Here is a 20,178-nt window from a genome sequence, read left to right as displayed (position 1 = left end):
AATTTTCTCATCATTTAAAGAATTTCCACCAGCAAATTCACCTTGTCTGAAAGCTCCCAGGGATTTTCCTCTTGCTCTCTCCAGTGCAGAGGGCAGAGTGTCTGGTGGGGGAAAGGATGAGAGGTGAGATTCCAGGCTCTCCTCTTTATTATAATGTCCCCACGCTGAACTCTGCATTTCACTTGTATCAGAGACCAGACAGATACACTCAAATGTTTAGTATGAAAAGGTCTGAAACTTTCCGTGTCCTCTCTTGCTTGGGCACCTCCCAGCAATGGAGCCAACATCTCTGCAGCCTCATCCCCGCCCAAGGAGACACAAACTGAAAGTGAGATTTACTTTTCCCTCCTCATCCCCTCCCACCTGGTCACTTACCACCGCTTGTCATAACCTAGAGCTGCGCTGGGGGAAGACGTTGCCATGACATTAACTTTACCTATTTGGATCCCTTGACACCAACGGGCGGCTCAGAGTTTGCAAGCCCCTGGCTCTATTTGCAAGCAGTTGACTCTGTTTGCTCAGTGCCTCTAAGGAGAGCAGCATGATGGGGCCGTCATTCTCCATGTGGGAACTGAGGCAGGGATGGTTGGCTTCAGAGGCCAGATTCAACAGTTTCTAATAGTTAAACAACTTTCCCCTACTCCATCCCTTCTAGGTACCTTTGAATTCCCTCAGAGTCTCCGACAGCGCAATCGTTTTCTGGGAGAAAGCATTGACTTGTTCTTCCAGTTCAGAGGAAATCTCTTCTGGCAGCTGGAACTGCCCCGTCTCACACCTAGACAGAAACAATTCAATGTGATTCTATTTCATTTACAGATGATAAGATTTGGCTAGTGAGTCTCCGCTCTAACAGGCCTGGAGTTAGAATTCCTTGAATTCCCCCAGCCTGAGAGCAAGGGCAACACAGTCCATGGATATGCAACCTTCCCCTGAAAGGTCCCACTGCTGTTCTTCACCTCTGGCCCGGAGAGACCAGCTGGGGACAAAAGTGGAATTGAGTCTCAATGGCTAATTCTCTCTTTGGCCTCCAAGCGCAGAGGGACAGGATGTTCCCAGGTGAAGGGCTGCAGGAATCTGCCCACAAGGAACCAGACTGAGACACCAGCTCCTCCCTCCCCTGCTCCTTCCACACAGGTCTCCAAACAGCCCACACGGGGAAGGCAATTTGCAAATATGGGGAAGAGATGCCCTGACCTGGCCCCAGGGCCATAGATTCCGTGAGCTAATGGGGCTGTGCCATCTCGAATAGCTCTGTGCCTGTGACTGCAAAGCACAACAGTCACTCACATGGCAGCAATGCACACGCCGAGTTACACCCAGATCGGATGTCTGGACCCCAGCACTTGTGCCTGCATAGTGGGTCTCCCTAGCTGAGGAGCAGAAATTATGAGGGGTGGGAGAGGGGAGCTGTGAGGGGATGGGGACAGGGCGAGAGGGGGAGGGTTGAGGGAGACAGGTGTCCAGTTTGGGACTGAAAGCCCCTGGCCCAACAGGCTCCTGGAGATGCCAGGGAAAGCCACTGGCCCAGGCTGTCGAACACCTAGTTTGCGGTTCCACAAGCTCCCTACCAGCCCCTGTGCAGCCCACGGGGAAGTCCCTGAGTCGGCATATCCAGCTCTTAGCATTGGAGTAACTGGGGGGAGGGGGGGGAGATCAGCTGGGCCAGGGCAGAACAAGAACCACTCTTGGGCAGCACGGTGAACAGGGTTGGCCACTGACCAGGCTCCCTAACTTTAATCCAAGCCCCTTCCCTTCTGCCCCCCCCTCGCACCCAGTTCCTCCAGTGCCTGGCTGGAACGGCTGCCCCACTGCCAGCCCTGCTGCTTGGCATGGTGCAGTCATGGTGCCAAGAGCAGGGGAATCCTCAGGTGTGGAGAGCAGCTGGGGTCTGGATGGGGGACCTGGAGTGCAGGGGGCAGGAGAGAGGGATGGACCAGAGGATGTCTGGCTGGGGGATGGAGTCACAGCTTCCCCTAGGATCTCCTCAATGTATTGTTCCCAGCATGGTATATCAATTGGGGGACATATTAATGTGGCTTGGGGTTTTTTCTTGGGGGGGGGGGGGGGAGGAGATGTCTTTCAACTGTGTTTTCAACAATAGGGTTCCATGTTGATAAGCTGAATTTCAGAAAACTGAAGACGTCGCTGACAGCGATAACAACCGTGAATAAATTGTTCTAAAACACCAACATTGAGCCTGCCACTTGCAGAATCTAGTTTCATTTATAGATGTGGTACAAGAAGAATCAAATGACCTCTAAAAAAAGATGGCCAGGCCCACTTTTGCCAGATGCTAAGCACTATAAATTAAAATTGAACACTCAGCAATTGGAGCAAAACTGGTGGAAGCAGAACGCAAGCCACAGTTCATTCGGCCATGCCAGAAAGGACGGAACTCTGTGTTCATGGCTGTGGAGAGAATTCGGTGCATACGGAATGAACAAGAAAGATCCATGAGAAATGGGGTCCCAGGACTCCACATTCAGTATGCAAGAAGCAGTTCTTTGTGTTATGCTTTTCTTTTTGTTAACACCCCCCCCCCCCCGCTGATCAGTCTGTATTTTTATTAACATTATGTATTGGCTGGTCAAAAGGCTGAATCGAGCAGAGTTGGTTTTATTGGCAGAATATGCCATGGTTATGGGCCCATTGGTGAAAGCACTAAATATTATCCAAGCACAGATAAGTACACTAATGGAATGGAGTGCAGCTGCATAAATTATACCAGCTTCAGGGGGTAGCAGAGAATTTTTTTTCAGTTTATCCTGTACAGACTAACAGTCTGGTAGCACTTTATAGATTAACAAAACATATATGTGGTATCACGAGCTTTCGTGGGCACAGCCCACTTCTTCAGATGACTGGAGTTTTGAGTTTAGGCTGTGCAGAGCCAAAATAAATACATCTGTACAGCCTAAACTCAAAACTCCGGTCACCTGAAGTAGTGGGCTGTGCCCACGAAAACTCATGATACCATCCGTATATTTTGTTGTCTATCAAGTGCTACCAGACCATTTGTTGTTTTTTAAGTTTAAATTATACTTGATGGTTTCAAAACTGCAAAGGAACAAGATGCCCTCTTGACGCCCCTGGTAGATGGACTTCAGTACACCATTCAGAAATGTTTTGGGAAAGCAATTCTGAGAGTCCCAGGAATAAGATAAGAGAAAAGTTATGAGACTCTGTCTTGTCTATAGTGTTCTTTTTACATTTTAAACACCTTTAAAATGCAGTGAGAACAAACATACAGCTAGAGTAGGCAGGGCGAAGTGCAGGGGGGTCTCTGCAGCCCTCCTTAGCCTGCTCAGCCCCTCCGAGTTGCATATAGTATTACAATAAATGTTTAAGCAAATAAAAAGGCCCCTTACCAGGGCCACTGGGGAAACTGCTTTAACCACCAGGAGCGGATGAGAGTTTTGCAGGGCTCAGGGCAGCACAATATTGTGGCCTCTCCCCCCTCCCCCATTTGGAGAAAAACCAGAAAAAAGGGGTGTGTCCCCCTGTGCCCACTCCTCCAGTAGCCCCACGTTGATCATGTTAGGAGAGGGGATGAGGAGGGGGTAGCTAACACCTCCCTCTACAAACCTGCCCTGCCTCTCTCCTCCTGGTGCTGGTCCCTCCCCTGCAGGTGTCCGCCCTTCTGCTTCACCCCCAGAATCCCCTGGCACCTTCACCTTCCCTTCCCCCTGCACCCTCCTGGTGCCTCCCCCTTCCCTCACTGCCCCCGCCCCCTTTGCCCTCTTTTTCCCTGATCCCCACCCCCCACCACCCTCTGCCCCCCTTTCCCTCATGCCCCTCTGCCCTCACACACGTGGCTCCATCCCCGCCCGCCTCACGCCCGCCCCTCCTTCCAGCCTTCTCCCAGCACCTCCCCCTCCCCCCTCCTCTCCCTGCATCCCCCTCCCCCTCCTCTCCCAGCACCTCCCCCTCCCCCAATGCCCTTACCCCCTCCTCTCCCTGCATCCCCCTCCCCCTCCCCTCAGCACAAGCCCCTCCCTCTGCCCCTTCTCCCTTCCAGTGCGCAGGGCGGCCCGGCCCAGGCTCCAGGCCACGTGCCAAACGCTGGCGCGGGGCATATTGAAGCCTCCCCGAGTCCCCGCTCGCCCCTCCCCCCACCAGACCTAAGTCCACGTGGAGCCGCGTCCCCTCGGGACACTCGCAGCGCGCGGGCAGAGACGGGCCAGGGCGGCGCCAGAACCGCTGCGCATGCGCAGTGCCCGGGCAGGAGCCCGCAGTGGCACCGGCTCTCAGGTGAGCATCCCCCGCCCCCCTCCGCGCGCCGCCCCGGGACCCACCAGACGCGCTGGGCAGAAGCCGGGACTGGCCCACGTGGGCATCTCTCGGCCCCGCCCCCGCAACAAAGGGCCGGTCCCAGCGCCCCCGCCGCAGCCTCCCCCCGCCCGGGCAGCCACGTGGGGCCCAGAGCGAACCTGCAACCCCAGCAGCGCGCGCCGGCCGCACTCCCAGCCCGGCAGGGAGGGAATCCCCCGGGTCGCTCCACGCGCTGCAAAAGCCCCGCCCCACCTGCGAGCCGGCCCGGGCTCCGAGAAGCGGAAGTAGCCTCTGGCCGGGGGCGGGGCCAAGCAGCGCCCGGTCTGAGCTAAGCCCTGGCGTTGGAGTCTGGTCGGAGTCACGGACCTGCTGCGCATGCGCGGTCTGACGGGCCGCCCCGTTCTACTCCGCCGCGGTCGGGTTTTCGGCGGGTCCCGCCCATCGCTCCGCGCGCGGGCAGGGAAAGGGACCAGACTGCGCCGCGGTTAATGCGCATGCGCCGCGCTCTCTGAGCCGGGAGCCGTTGTGAGGGGCCGTTGGGGCCGTTACTCGCTGCGGGGAGGAGCCGCCAGAGCGTGAGGGGCTGGGACCCGCCGTCCTGCGCTGCGGGTGGGTCCGGCGCTGGGCGATGGCCTCCCCCTCGGGCTGTTGCTTCCTGTTGCTGTGAGGGGGCTGCAGAGTGGGGAAGGGCCCTGCCATGAGGGGCACAGCGATGGGGGGCGGGGGAGGCCCAATGGACCCTGCTGGGGGGTTTTTTTGTCCTCAGTGCTGGTGCCTCAACCCCCCCTCCCCCCCCCGGACCTGCCCCCCCACTGCTGAGCTCAGGACAGTGACACGGCCCCGGTCCCAGCCCAGCGGCAGCCATGGCTGCAGAGAGCCCCGTGGAAAGTGTCCGGGAGGAAGCGCCGCGTCCCGTCTGCCTGGAGGATTTCACAGCCCCTGTCGCTCTGGAGTGTGGGCACAATTCCTGCCAGGCCCCCCTCAGCCCTCAGGGCAGAGACACTGAGCAGCAGGGACCCCTCCGGCCCAACCGGCAGCTGGCAAACGTGGTGGAACTAGCCAAGCCACTGAGTTTCCAGGCAGCACAGAGAGCAAGACGGGACGGGGTGTGTGGGGAGCACCAGGAGGCTCTGAAGTGGTTCTGTGAAGAGGATCAAACTCCCATCTGTGTCGTGTCTGACAGATCCCAGGCTCACATGGTGATGACCAAACAGGAAGCTGCCCAGGAGTACAAGGTACAGAGTGACTGTCCAGAGTGATGGGAAATAACATTGGGTTTTAATTACAGGCTAATTTCACTGACTGTTACCGGCCACAGATGTGAACCAACCAGTGTAAAGCAGTGGTCTCCAGCTTTTTAAAGTATCGCTTTTTGAATTTAAGTGCAATCCAGGATCTACCTCAAGCCCACATACCCTTGCCCCACCTCCTTTGTGATCCTTTTCCGAGGCCCCGCCTCTGCTCACTGCATCCCTTCTCCCTCCCCCATCTTATCTCCCTTTCATGAGGCAGGGGCAGAGGGTTGGGGTACAGGAGGGGATTCAGGCTCTGTAAGGGAGTTTGAGTTCAGGGGGCTCAGGGTTAGAGAAGGGGCTTGGGGTGCAGGAGAGGTACATGACTAGAACAGGGATTCAGGATACAGGCTCCAGCTGCACACTGCTTGCTACAGGTGGCTCCTCTGTGGTGGTGCAGTGGGGCTGAGGAAGGCTCGCCCCTGCACCACTCTCAAAAGCAGCCTACAGACTCCCTCTGTTTGTGGAGATAGAATGCAGGGTGGGAGAAGGAAACAGCTCCAAGGCAAAGGGCAGGAGATGTGCAGCAGCAGGGAGAGGGGGCAGCTGAAGTGCTGCACTTGATAGCCACTTAGCCAAATCAGTCAAGATCACCTGTCAGAGGCTCCAAGATCTACCTGTAGATCCCGATCTACTGGTTGGTGACCACTTCTGTAAAGCCTTCATGATTAAAGAGATGCAGTAAAAAGTAAATGTTCTGGCTTTGTGGCAACTTATGTCAAGTCTTTACAGATACCTGATGTGGGAAATGTTTCTCTGAGGCTCTAAATCCTTAAACCCAGCCCTCACTGGTGGCGAGAGGGGTGTTTGCACAAGGGAAGGTGTTAATAATCAGAGAGGTTTAGATTACAGGAGCTACAAGCCACTCTGTCAGTGAGCTGCCTTGGGACTGGAGAAGTGGAGATTACAAGCTGTTACTGATTGGATGAACAGGAATAATAAGCTGTCATTTGCCTTACAGATCCGCAGTGACCCTGCACAATACCCAGCACGGGAAAGTCCCTGCTCTGAGCAGGTCACAGTCCAGTTAGACAAACTGTGGGAAGGGAAGGTGAGGCAGCAAGTTGCTCATAGTCTCCAAACACATCGGGGATAGAATTCGGTCCTGAACCCTGGTCCAATGGTTAGACTACACTGCTCCCTGTCCCTCAGCATCACTGAACAGTGCTGAAGTGTGGCTCTTAGGAGAGAAAGATGCCTTGTAAAGTCCTAGGCTCAGCAGGGAGAAGAGGTTTCCCACTGGGATGCTGAACTTCAGGGCTGCTCCGTGAGGGGTTAAATTGTAATGCAGCAGCTGGCACTAGATGAGGTTGCTGGGCTGGATGCTGTGTGGGGCCCTGAGCGCCTTCACTCCACCCATAGCAGGGTTTCAGGAAGCACAGGTCTATGCCAGGCAGAACTGGGATTCAACTGGATTGTAGCAAGAGTTCAAACTGGTTAACTGATGAGCTAACGTTTATCGGTGCCAATTACCGGTTAAACTCCCCACTGCCCCTGACGTGCCCACTTGCCTCTGGCAGCTAACGTCAGTCTGCAGCTGCTGGGCATTCCCATTGGCCAGCAGTTGTTGTGGCCACCCTGGCAGACCTCGCAAGAGATCCCTAGCTCCAAGAGAGCCCATTTCCGCTACCAATCCTGCCTGTCAGCAGGTTAAAAAATACTGTCACTGATAAAATTGTAATTGGTTACGTGATTAGTATTATTAACCACCTACATCATTCTTTCTGAAGATGCCACCACCGATCTGTCCCTAGGCTCGTAGGTGTCCTGCTGCATTCGCAGTCTCTTCCTGTGTATTTTTCTATGGACAAAGCCATGTCCAGGGCTGAGTCCCTGCTGGACAAGGGCAGAGTTCCTCAAAACTGGGACTCTCTTAAAGGCAGATAAATGGGCTCCCAACATCTAATGGGGTTTGCCCTCGTGCTTATATCTGTTTCTTCAGGAAAAATTGGAGACTCATTTGAGGACTCTGAGGGAGGAGAGAGAAAAGCTGCTGAGAAGGAAAACAACAGCTGAAGGGAAAAGCCAGGAGTATCTGGTAAGTGCTTGTGGCTATGGACTAGCAGGGACTGGCAGTGGGAGGGCTGAGTTTGGAGGCAGACTCCTGTGTGGCCTTGGTGAGGTTGGGCTTGTTTGTGTTTCTCCTGGATCATGAATTGCTGGGTGAGATCCATGTGTAAAAAGGCCTTGAGCATCCATGTCCGTGCATGAGTTAATGTCCATCCTTTGTGGCTTTCCCAGACATCTTCCCCAGGTGAGCTGAATGTGCCCCTGAAGGACTGTCTGCTCACTTGGTGTATTTATATGTTTGCTTCTTTTTCCTCCCTGGGTATCTCTGTCAGGCTGGTGCTGAGTCCTGCCCCCTGGTGCTCTGGATATGAATTCCCAGAGCCCATGAATAACAAAAGATGCTGCCCATGACAGACATGGGAACTTCCCTTTCAGAGGAACACGGGGCAAAGGAGATGCTGTGAGAGACGCATCTGCCTAGCAATCACAGAGGCAAACTTTAGAGTTTTCCAAGAAATTCTCCCTACTGCGCACTCAGCTCCCTGTGAAAGGGCCGTGGGCTCCATCCATGCCCCTGACCAGCCCTTTCCCTGTTTTCAAACAGAAATGGACCCAAGCCAAGAGGCAGATGATTGTGGCTGAGTTTCAGCAGCTGCAGCAGTTTCTGGAGGAACAAACGCAGCGACTCCTAGCCCAGCTGGAGAAATTAGATGAGGAGATTGGGAGGTTCCAGATTGACACTGTCAGGAACCTCTCTCTGCAGATTTCCCGTATCAGCGAGAGGATTGGGGAACTGGAGGGGACATGTCAGAAGCCAGCAAGTGAATTCCTGCAGGTGAGACTGAGGTACAAACATCCCAGCTCCTCACACAGCGAAGAGGGGCTCCTGAATCAGAAGTGCTCGGTCCCAGTTGTCAGATCTCAGTGTAACACTTTGTGCATTGCTGCCATGTGAATGACTCTTGTGCTTTGTAGAGGTACAGGCACAGATCTATTAGGGTATGTCTACACTACAAAGTTAGTTCAAACTAATGGACGTTAGTTCGAACTAACTTTCATAGATGCTACACTAGCGCTCCGTTAGTTCGAATTTAATTCGAACTAACGGAGCGCTTAGTTCGAACTAGGTAATCCTCATTCCACGAGGATTAAGCCTAGTTCGAATTTACTAGTTTGAATTAAGGGCTGTGTAGATCCTTAATTCGAACTAGTGGGAGGCTAGCCCTCCCCAGGTTTCCCTGGCGGCCACTCTGGCCAACATCAGGGAAACTCTTCTGCCCCCCTCCCGGCCCCGGACCTCTTAAAGGGGCATGGGCTGGCTACGGTGCCCGTGCCAGGTGCAAGCCTGCCAGCACCCAGCCAGCAGACCTTGCACCTGGCATGGATTGAGCCACCCACCTGATGCCCCCCCAGCCCTCCCCCTCTTCCCAGGACCAGGCTGGCGGCTCCCGGGAGCTTGCCCGAGACCGCAAGAGGCGGGCACCCGCCTGGGCTAGTGCAGACATCGTGGACCTCGTCCACGATCTCCGCACTAGGCACAGGAAAGTGGCCGTCTAGGGCAGGAGAGCTGCCAGCCTGGCCAACCAGGAGCAGGTGTGCATGAAAATCAAGGGGGTCCACTGAGACCACCCGACCCTGAGCTTACAATAGCCGTCCTGGGTCAGACCAAAGGTCCATCTAGCCCAGTAGCCTGTCTGCCGACAGCGGCCAACCCTAGGGACTCTGGAGGGGATGGACCGAAGACAGTGACCAAGCCATTTGTCTCATGCCATCCCTCTCCAGCCTTCCACAAACCTTGGGCAGGGACACCACTCCTATCCCCTGGCTAATACCACTCCATGGACCCAACCTCCATGACTTGATCTCACTTCCCTTTAAACTCTGTTCTAGTTGTAGCCTTCACAGCCTCCTGCAGCAAGGAGTTCCACAGGTTGACTCTTTGCTTTGTGAAGAACAACTTTCTGTTACTAGTTTGAAGCCTGCTACCCATTCCTTTCCTTTGGTGTCCTCTAGTCCTTCTTTATGGGAACTAATGAAGAACTTTTCTGTATGCGCCCTCTCCACCCCACTCCTGCTTTTAGAGACCTCTATCCTGTCCCCCCTCCGTCTCCTCTTTTCTAAGCTGAAAAGTCCCAGTCTCTTTAGCCTCTCTTCATATGGGACCTGTTCCAAACCCCTGATCATTTTAGTTGCCCTCCCCTCTCCCAGCCTCTCTCTTCCCCTCTCCCACCTCCTTTTCCCAGTCTCCCCCAGTTTTGTTCAATAAAGACAGATTCCATTTTTGAACACAATTGTCCTTTATTTTGTACATCAAGAAGAGGGGCTAGGGAGGGGTAAGTGGAAGGAGGTGAGGGACTGTGACGTAGTGGGGGTACTTGCTGGGCTGTGGTGACCCCTGCTGTCTGGAGCAAGACCCAGCAGGGAAAACCTCACTATGCAAAGGTAGTGCCAAACTTGTTGAACCAGTGGCCAGACACCCCCCATGGAGAGGAACAAAGGAAGGTGGAATGCTGCCCTGGCTGGGGGGCAGGGCTGGAAGGGAATTTAGTTAGTTACTGTGAGAGAGCATGGAGGAGAGCCTAGGAGAAGGGGCTGGAGTTTAGGGGCCCAGTCTCCCCCATCTCAAGGGGGCCTGAGGCATCCTAGCCCAGCTCTGTGACCAGACTACATCTGTGCTGTGCTGTATCCTGGAGAGGCAATAAACTTCCTCTGTTCCACCGGCTGGTGAAGTCTGTTTGTGCCATTTTGGGGTGCAGGAGATGGGGGACCCCCAATGCGCCGTCACAGGGACGAATGGGGTACGCGCCCCTGAAGGGGAGGACTGGGCTGGCTCTGCGGGCTTTTGGGGTGGAAGCTCTCCTGCAGCCCCCCAATTGCCCCCTTTCCCCAGATGGCAGCCTGTGGCAAGTGCAGCCGGTCTGATGGCCGAGTGGTGTGATGTGCCCAGTGTGGGTACTCCGAGCACTCCAAGCCAGGACTGCTTTGCAAGCGGGGCACCCTGAGAACTGTCTGTCTGGGGTGGGGGTCGGGACCCTTTAAGCACAGCCCTCGGCTAGCCTAAGATAGCATCTCCACGCTCTAAGTCCTCCTCTCATGCCCTGCCGGCACTGCTTCCGGCCATCCTTAAGCCTGGTTCAGGGTCCACTTAATGTGGACGCGCTAGTTCGAATTAGCAAAACGCTAATTCGAACTAGTTTTTAGTTCTAGATGCGTTAGTTCGAATTAGCTTAGTTCGAATTAACTAATTCGAACTAAGTTAGTTCGAATTAATGTTGTAGTGTAGACGTACCCTCAGGAATGGCAAAGCCCCATTCACTCAGGGGATCCATGTTCCTGGGACCAGGGCAGGGCCTCTCTTCCTAGGTTTGCAAAATTCCTTCTCAGAGGTCCCCTGTGTGTGTCCAATGGGGCTGAGATTCTTTTCTGTGTCTTTTTTTCTAGGACGTCAGAAGCACCCTGAGTAGGTACGTGGCTCTCACTCCTCTCACACTGTACAGAGCAGGGAAAAGGCTTGGAGCAGATGTTAGCACCACATCTCCCTAGAGCTCTACAGCCAGATGTTAGATATGAATATCTCTGATGCATTTAATTCTGAGGGTCTCATCCTCGCACTTTAGACTCTGGAATTCCCCATTCAGGGCACAGTCTGAGCAAGTGTTTCTTAGAGCTGTCACCTCCCTGGGGATTGGTTGCCGCAGGACTGTGGGATGGAACATGGGCCTGTCACTGCTGGGCACTGAGCACATTCAGCCCAGGACAGCAGGGATCAAGAGTCTGTCCCACTCAAGGGCTGTTTGGAGACCTGTGCGGAAGGAGCTGGGGAGAGGGGAGCTGGTGTCTCAGTCTAATCCCTAGTGGACAGATTCCTTCAGCCCTTCACATGGGAACCTCCTGTCCCTCAGCATCTAGAGGCCAAGGAGTGAGTTGGCCATGGAGACTCTATTCCCCTTTACTCCCCCAGCCAGTCTCCCCAGGCCAGAAGAACAGAAATGGGATCTTTGAGGGGAAGGTTGCATGGCCATGGGATGTGTTGTCCCTGCTCTCAGGCTGGGAGAATTGGAGGAATTCCAACTCCAGGCCTGTTTAGAGCTGAGACTTACTAACTTATCAGCAGTAAACGACATACAATCACATTGAATTGTTTCTGTCCAGGTGTGAGACGGGGCAATTCCAGTTTCCGGAAGAGATTTCCCCTGAACTGGAAGAACAAATCAGAGATTTCTCCCAGAAAACGATTGCTCTATCGGAGACTCTGAGGGAGTTCAAAGGTACCTGGAAGGGATGGATGAGGGAAAAGCAGTTCAATTATCTGAGACTATTGAATCTGGCCTCTGAAGCCAAACTTCCCCTGCCTCAATTCCCACGTGGAGAATGATGGCCCCGTCTGTCTGCTCTCCTTAGAGACACTGAGCAAACAGACCCAACTGCTTGCAGATAGAACCAGGGGTTTGCAAACACTGAACCTCCCATTCAGAGATCAAAATGGCTAAAGTTACTGTGATGGCCACGTGTTCCACCACCACAGCTCCAGTTTATGACAAGAGGCAGTTAAGTGAATGGGAAACCAAATGAATGAGGAGGGAAGAGTAAATCTCATTTACAGCTTCTCTCTCCTGGGACAGGTGTGAGGCTGCAGGGATATTGGCTCCATTGCTGGGAGGTGCCCGAGTGAGAGAGGAAATGAAAGTTTCAGACTTTCATACTAAATACCTGAGTGAGTCTCTGATAGAATTGAAACGCAGAGTTCAGAGTGGGACATTGTTATAAATAGGAGAACCTGGAATCTCACCTCGCTTATCCCTTCCCCCACTAGACGCTCTGCCCTCTGCATTGGAGAGAGCAAGAGGAAAATCCCTTGGAGCTTTCAGACAAGGTGAGTTTGCTGGTGGAAATTCTTTAAGTGATGTGAGAATTCCTGTGAAAACATCTTCATGGGATTGTCATTGGAGTTAACCACCAAACCCAGCGACCATGGTGCACACAGCCCTAAATCACCCAGTGATCAGTGAGGAGCCCCAGGGGTGCTACTTGGGGATCTGTGGACATTTGGAGAAACACTGGTCTATAGGTTTGTGATGCTAAAGGGGTGAAGTTAAAGCACAAAACGGACGGCACCTTCAGGCTCAGATTTCACTGCTCAGTCAGTTTCAATATGGGGATGGTTTCAAACAATAAATAGGCTGAAAGACTCCCTCACCCAACCTCCCTCCTAGTCCCTTCTATCTGTCCTGCATCCCAAACCGTTACCCCAAGCATCCTCCTCCTCCCAATGCCCATCCTGGATCCTCCATTTCCTGCATTTATGTCGTCAAAAAGTGTAGCTCTCAGCCACTTTCCATTTGCCCCTCCCCCCATGAAAATGAATTACCTGCCCTGTCGAGTGGATACGGCTCAGTGAGAGCCAATAATTGAAAGCTGAAGCCAGACTATTTCAGACAAGAAAGAGGCACAAATGTTTGATAGGGAAGAGGTTTAGCTGCTGAAACGAACAAAGATCTGATGGATTCTCCCATCTCTTGATGTCTTCAAATCACTGGGGGACTTTGTAGAAAATACACTGTTGGGAAACAGCTTTGTGCCTGGGTAACTGGACTAATTGTAATGGCTTCTGCCACTGAGGGGGTCAGACTGGATGACTGATGATATCTTAAGATTCATGGGATCAGAAGATCTCATCCTGCAAACACTCAGCACTAGTGTTTAATAATAAGCACACATATTTAATAATAACACCACCATTCAGATGCTTAACTTCACTGATTCTCTGTTGTGGAAAGGGTTTATAACGTCTCTGTGAGATTAGAGCAAAGTTTGTGCTGCAAATCCGTGAATGAAGACTAAGGGTTTTAAATACAACAGCCTGCATTTAACGTATGTCCATGTTCAGGCAGGTGAATATGTGCCTTATCAGAAATACTGGATGCTGAGAACTAAATCCCATGGTTGCAGATGCAGTAATCTTGTAACTCAAGCCAGGTGCAGAGAGAAATGAATATGGATTTGGGATCTAAGTCCCGTGTGCTGTTAATGGAATATGTAGACTAAAACTTTTCTCCACAGTGGCAGAGTCTAACGTGTGTCACGTCACTAGAGACAGAGTGTGGGTAGAATGGGGGTGTGCAAAAGATTAAAGCCCCTTCTGAAATGTCTCTAATTCGCCTTCTCCCCCTGCCAGGCTGCAGAACACCCATGTTTGTCTCTAGCTCAGCCCCCAGCCTTCAGAGCCAGGGACAGGAGATGGCCATGGCGGAGCCGGTTAGCGTCCAGGAGGTGTCTGTGTATTTCTCTGAGGAGGAATGGGCTTTGCTGGACCCGGGCCAGAGAGCCCTTTACAGGGAAGTGATGCAGGAGAATTATGAGGCTGTGAACTGGCTGAGTAAGGATTCTTGTCCCCTTGGGTAACACAAACTGGGTGGGCTCTGGAGCACCTGGGTTGGGTTTGGTTCAGGGTCATTCATTGTCTTTGCCCTCAATGTCATGAGTATCTGCCCCAATAATCCTGGCTCTTCTGTGAAAGACTGTCCCCTCCGTGGCCCCTCCCAGGGAAAACAGGTTCAGGGACTTAACAGTGGAGCTGCTCTTCCCACAGCTAAAGTCTCGCTGCGCTTCCTCCTTATCTTGCCTGTCTTGTGCCTTGACTGTAGGTGTGAGTTGATGGGCTCAGGCAGGAACAGCAGGTACCAGAGGTCTGGCTTTGGATCTGGCTGCTGTTAGTGGCTGCAGGTTCCCCTTGTGGCAGTGGGCTGAGCCAGTGGAAGGTGGGTGCAGTTCCCAAAGTCCTTTCTTCCTGTAGCTAATCTCTATGACATGCTGTTCTTGCCAATGCGAAGGGCTGGATGCTGGGGCTGAGGGAGGGTGGGTGAGGCAGTTCACGTTCTGTGAGTATTTTGTCCGAGGTAGCTCTGTAGTAGAGAAACATGAGCAGAGCTCTCCTTGCATTTCAGGCACAGGTTGGGTTTCCTTTCAAAAGTTCAGCTTCACTCTCTCTGGGGCTCACTTGCCTCTGTGTGCAGTGGAGCTAAATCACATCGTCTGTGTTGTCTTTTTAGAGTGAAATATCTTTGGGTAGGGACTTTTTCTTCCTGTGTGAATGTCTGGCTTCATGCTCAGGAGACCTGTGTTCACTTCTCTGCCCGTCACAGTCTTCCTGTGTGACCTTGATCAAATCCCTTAGACTCTCTGGCTGTGTCTAGACTGGCAAAATTTTGCACAAAAGTGGCTGCTTTTGCGCAAAAACTTGCCAGCTGTCTACACTGACTCCTTGAATTTGCCCAAGAACACTGACGATCTAATGTATGATTGTCAGCTTTCTTGCGCAAATACACTGACACTGCCGCTCGGGAAAAAGCCCTCTTTTAGAAATGCTGTTGCGCAAGAGGGCCAGTGTAGATAGGTAAAAACTGTTTTGCGCAAAAAGCCCCAATGGCGAAAATGGCCACCGGAGCTTTCTTGCGCCAAACCGCGTCTAGGTTGGCACTGATGCTTTTGCACAAAAGCATCCGTGCCAATCTAGATGCTCTTTTCCGCAAATGCTTTTAACGGAAAAACTTTTCCGTTAAAAGCATTTGTAGAAAATCATGCCAGTCTAGACGCAGCCTCTGTGTGCAGTCACCTCTCTCTCTTCAATAGCTATTATAGAGTGTCCCTGTTTCTCAGGGCTGGGAAAGATACCTACATTAAAGAGGGATAATGCTTAGCTCCATATGTGCACCCCAATAGCACAGTGGGGTCCTGATTTATACCAGAGTTCCCAGATGCTGCTGTGATTGATAATTTTGCTTCCCACAGTGACTGCAGTGCCATTAGAATTGCTGCTAGCGCCACAGAGTTGTTATGGCTGTTCAGGGTGGCTCTTTCTGGAGCTCTGATGCCAGCAGCACTGGCAGAGCCTGGAGCTTATCCATGCAGCACAGCTCAGGGTTGCCGCTAAGAAAGATCCGGGCTCCATTTGGAGGCTAAGGCACTCGGCCAAGTTTATTGTGAAAAGGAGCAGGATGCTAGTATCCCAGCTCCTTAGGCATAGGTATAGTGAGACTTGTGCCAACCCAATAACGGTACCAGTCAGTCAGCAGTGAGAATGCTGCCCCTCAGCCACCATCAACATGCCCCTCCTGTGACTTCTCATACATTGACACAAACAAGATGCATGTTCCATGTGTTCTACCCCCTTAGCCTCCTGACTTTTTTGTTGAACAAAACATCCGTATCCATTATCCCCTCATCCCGCTCTTGTGCACAAGGGTTGGTGTCTTTCTGAGCCATCTCTTAGGCCCGTGTTTGCAGCTGCTGTGGAGATGTGTATTGATTAGCCTCTTCCTGCTCCGGAATGTGCTTTTCTGGTTAGTTGGTACCAGTGCTGCATCATTCTGCCAAAGCCCAGCCTGTTCTGGTTCAAAAAGAATGGACATATACAGCTGCAATAAACCTTTTGCGAAGTGTGCTGGGTGCCATGTCAATGGGAATGTTCTGATGTGATGACTATGATTATTTTATTTAACAGCAGTAGCACAGTGATCTCCATGGTCATGTCACAGGTGGATCGTATGAACAGAAAATGAAGTTCCAAGAAGGGGTGGGGCCAAAGCTGAGGGAAACACACTCACAAGGTGTAAAGGTGATAGATTCTGTGCAGCCCTGGAGGGGCACCAAATCAAAGGCCAGGCTGGCCACAAGAGCCAGACTGGGAAACCACACAAAGGCTGCTTCTGGCAGAGTAGAACGGAGGCTGCAGAGGGGGAGCTGAGCAACTGCCACAAGCACTGGAGAAGCAGCACGGCCCAGCTCCGCCCTGGCTTGCCATTCGCATGGCTGCCCAGGGTGGCGCTGGGCTTCTGTTGGGGCAACTGTTGTGAGCAGCTGGCAGGGCCCACCCAGACACAGGCAGTTGGGATCAGGAGTGTGGCACATAGGTAGGACATGAAGCAAGCAGCCAAGGATTCACTTAGATGCTCAGGCAACTTCCTCTGCCTCCTCCTGGCCCAAGTGGAACATCTGAGCCAAAGATCAGGGCAAGCCCAGCCCACCAGCCAGGGGTTTTGTGGACAGAGACTTGGGGAGCTAGAGATCTGCTGGGTCCTTCATCTCCAAACCCTAGTGACCTGCCATGTGGCAGCTGCTGTCTGAGACCTGCCCGGGGACCTTGGTGTCACACCTTCATGCCCTCACTAGAGCTCCCCTTCTGAGCAGTGTGTTCCTGTCCAGCTGTGGGATTCCGGGCGGATGGACCGGGCTGTGAGGGGGGCTGAGTTGTACACTAGAGAGTGAAGCAGAGCACTTAGCTGCCCTGGGGAATGAGCTGAGCCATTCCCAAGGTGGGGGAGTGATGCATCTTTACTGCAGGTGAGTGTGTCCTGGGATCTTTTACCAGCCAGAGCCCAGTCTCTGCAAGGTGGGGAAAAGAGCCTCTCTGGGTGGGGGACTCGGATCCTGGCTCTGGAAGCAGTAATGGCAAAGACCTTAATGAACAAGATCAGCACTTGGTTCATTGCTCTCCAAACAGGATTTCCAGTCTCCGAAACTGATGTGCTCTCCTGGATGGAGCGAGAGGAGGAGCTGCAGGTCCCAGATCCTCTGAGCTGTGAGGAAGGGGAGATCATCAGCAATACCCAGACAGGTGAGCAATCAATTATAAGGAGACAGAAATTGGTTTCTGAGTCAGTTTAACTGATGTAACTTGTGTGTTTTCATGAACTCTGACTGATTGTTCAGCTTGTCGTCAACTCCAGTCAGAGTGTGGTCGGCGAGGAAAGGCTGGGTTCTCTTCTCTGTGGAAGGGTTGTAAAGGAGGACAACGAACTCAACTCATGATAATTTGACCATTATTTGAGCGTGTATCCCCTTTTCTATTCCGCTTTTAGAGTTTCCTTGCAGTTCATCGTGGAGAATAACTCCTGTCTGGATCATTCCTCTGTTCCAACAGGTGACAGGACACTGACCGAGAACCATGAGAAGAGTCTTCAGCAGGAAGGACTAGAGCAAGTGTCTCCATGTGGACTATTACTGAGACGATCTGAAGGACATGTTTTCCAGATACGTGAGCAAGGAGAGAGCTGTGAGAGTCAGTATAGCCCAAAAAAGCAACAGGAAAACCATCTAGGAGAGGGACAGGGTAACTCCAGTAGCAGAAGCACAGGGGAGAAAAGAAACACAGAAACCGTCCAACAGGAAATCCCCCATCAACAGTCACCCTGCACGTGTAGTGATTGTGAAACTCTTCTTGAACATCAAAGGGTCCATACGGGAGAGAAGCCCTTCAAGTGCTCTGACTCTGGGAAAAGCTTCAGTGAGCACTCACACTTTACAAACCATCAGAAAATACATACAAGAGACGCACCCCATAACTGCTCTGACTGTGGGAAAAACTTCAGTAAAAACTCACACTTGGTTATGCATAGGATGACTCACACAGGAGAGAAGCCTTTCAATTGCTCTGTGTGTGGGAAAAGCTTCAGTCAGAAGTCAAACCTTGTTGCCCATCGGAGGACACACACAGGAGAGAAACCTTTCAATTGCTCTGACTGTGGGAAAAACTTCAGTAGTAGCTCAGAGCTTGTTACCCATAGGAGGAGCCACACAGGGGAGAAACCTTTCAATTGCTCTGACTGCGAGAAAAGCTTCAGTCAGATTTCACACCTTGTTAGACATAGGAGGACCCACACAGGGGAAAAACCCTTCTACTGCTCTGACTGCGGAAAAAGCTTCGGTAGTAACGGAGAACTTATTGCCCATTGGAGGATCCACACAGGAGAGAAACCTTTCAATTGCTCTGACTGCGGGAAAAGCTTCAGTCAGAAGTCAAACCTTGTTACTCATAGGAAGAGCCACACAGGAGAGAAACCTTTCCATTGCTCTGACTGTGGACAAAGCTTCAGTATCAGCACTAACCTTGTTAGTCATAGGATGACCCACACAGGAGAGAAACCCTTCTACTGCTCTGACTGTGGGAAAAGCTTCAGTAGAAGCTCACACCTTGTTAGACATAAGAGAGCCCATACAGGAGAGAAACCCTTCTACTGCTCTGACTGTGGGAAAAGCTTCAGTAGAAGCTCACACCGTTTTGACCATAGGAGGACCCACACAGGAGAGAAACCTTTCAATTGCTCTGACTGCGGGAAAAGCTTCAAAAGAAACTCAGACCTTGTTATCCATAGCAGGATCCACACAGGAGAGAAACCTTACAATTGCTCTGACTGCGGGAAAAGCTTCAGTCACAGCTCAAGCCTTTTATACCATAAGAGAACCCACACAGGAAAGAAACTTTTCAATTGCTCTGACTGCGGGAAAAGCTTCAGTCAGTGCTCCTGCGTTACTAGCCATCAGAATACATATAAGAGAATCGCCTTATAAAAGCTCTGATTGCAGAAAAGGCTTCAAACACAGGTCAGACTTTGTTAAACATTAGACAGTCCACAGAGGGGAGAAAACTATTCAGTTATTCTGACTGTGGGGAAAGCTTCAGTCGGAGCTCAAATCTTCTTAGCCTTTGGAGGAACCACAGAGGGGAGAAATATATACCCTGAGTTCCCTTTAAGCTGCCTGGCCAAGTGGCTGTGGTCCCAGAAGACCTCTTGGGGAGGGCCTCCTGGGGTACTGACCTGGACACTGCCACTCACCTTTCTACTCTCTGGGGCTTCTCACCACCCGGTCCTGCTGGGGCAGCTCCTTAGTCTCCCCTGACCAAGGCGCTGAGCTGAGATTCCTGTCCCCACACCCACCCCCGCCTCTGAGCATTGGTACAGATGCTGAACCTCTTCAGGTCTGAGGAGAGAGCAGTTTAGGGCCCAGCTTCCTGGGATAGCACTCCCCAAATGGGATCAAACCCCAAAGAATGGGGTAAGCCCCATTTAGCAATGAAAGCGGAATGTGCACACTGCTCCCATAGGTAGTAATTGTTTACACTGGGCTTGATAGTAAGTAAAAGTGGTTTTATTAAGTACAAGGTGTAGGATTTAAGTGATAATAAGTGAGAACAGGCAGAGCAAAGCAGATTACAAACTCAAAGGTAACAAAAAATGTTTTGTTAATGCTCCACTGAAACTTCAGTACAAACTTTTACAAACTCCTCCTAAAACCTCTTTCCCAGCTGCCCCTCCAAACCAGGGCTCTCCCCCACCCTGGGGTCTTTGGCTTCTTCCTTCAGATGCAGCCCAGCCAAAAGACCAAGTTCTCCAGGTGGATGTTATTTCCAAATAACGGCTTGCGGTGTAGACATGCACTGTAATTCCGAAATAAGGCTGCTGTGTAGATGCACCCCAAGGGTCACTGACCAGTGGCCTGGGCTCCCCATACTCAGGAATCCAAGTGTGGTTTCTGTGGTCCTAAGTCCGGCTTCTGAGGGCTGCAGGAGAAAGACCTGGTGTGGACAGGGAAATCCCAATGAACCTCCCAGCAGAGCGTGACTGGTCCCATCTCAGAGCCCTGGTTCCGTCTCTGGGTATAGTTCCTGCTGGGCTTTTCTGGACTACTCCAGATCATTTGTTCAGGTGAACTTGTGTTTTTGTTTTAGTACAATGACATATAGAACTTTTTAACTAACACAGACATGTAATGAGGCAAGAAATAAAGCAGGTTTAGCCACTGCTGAAGAAAATGAGTAAGTTTATTT

General features: G+C 52.0%; 3 protein-coding genes across 3 annotated transcripts in view; 2 read left to right on the top strand and 1 right to left on the bottom strand.

The window, feature by feature from the left end:
* The window catches only part of LOC142820484 (uncharacterized), a 65,680-nt gene extending 61,371 nt beyond the window's left edge, over window positions 1-4,309 (bottom strand). Inside the window, exons 1-3 of the mRNA XM_089773369.1 lie at window positions 4,122-4,309; window positions 660-775; window positions 42-101 (exon numbers count right to left, since the gene is read on the bottom strand). The gene's annotated coding sequence lies outside the window, so the exon portion shown is untranslated. The remainder of the gene's footprint in view (window positions 1-41; window positions 102-659; window positions 776-4,121) is intronic.
* Window positions 1-20,178, top strand: part of LOC142824458 (uncharacterized) — a 376,972-nt gene that overhangs the window by 252,795 nt on the left and 103,999 nt on the right. The window contains 2 exon segments of the mRNA XM_089773350.1: window positions 8,179-8,409; window positions 11,016-11,038. Coding sequence (XP_089629476.1) covers window positions 8,179-8,409; window positions 11,016-11,038 — 254 coding nt within the window.
* LOC149521652 (uncharacterized) lies at window positions 14,433-20,153 on the top strand. Its single transcript, XM_089773370.1, is given in 3 exon segments — window positions 14,433-17,187; window positions 17,494-18,889; window positions 18,891-20,153. Coding segments are annotated over 3 exon segments (1,650 nt in total). The 5' UTR covers window positions 14,433-17,018; the 3' UTR covers window positions 18,976-20,153.

This window comes from Pelodiscus sinensis, chromosome 25, assembly GCF_052426305.1.
Source record: "Pelodiscus sinensis isolate ZL-2025 chromosome 25, ASM5242630v1, whole genome shotgun sequence".
Classification (NCBI taxonomy): Eukaryota; Metazoa; Chordata; order Testudines; family Trionychidae; genus Pelodiscus; species Pelodiscus sinensis.
This window is presented reverse-complemented; position numbering and strand designations above follow the sequence as displayed.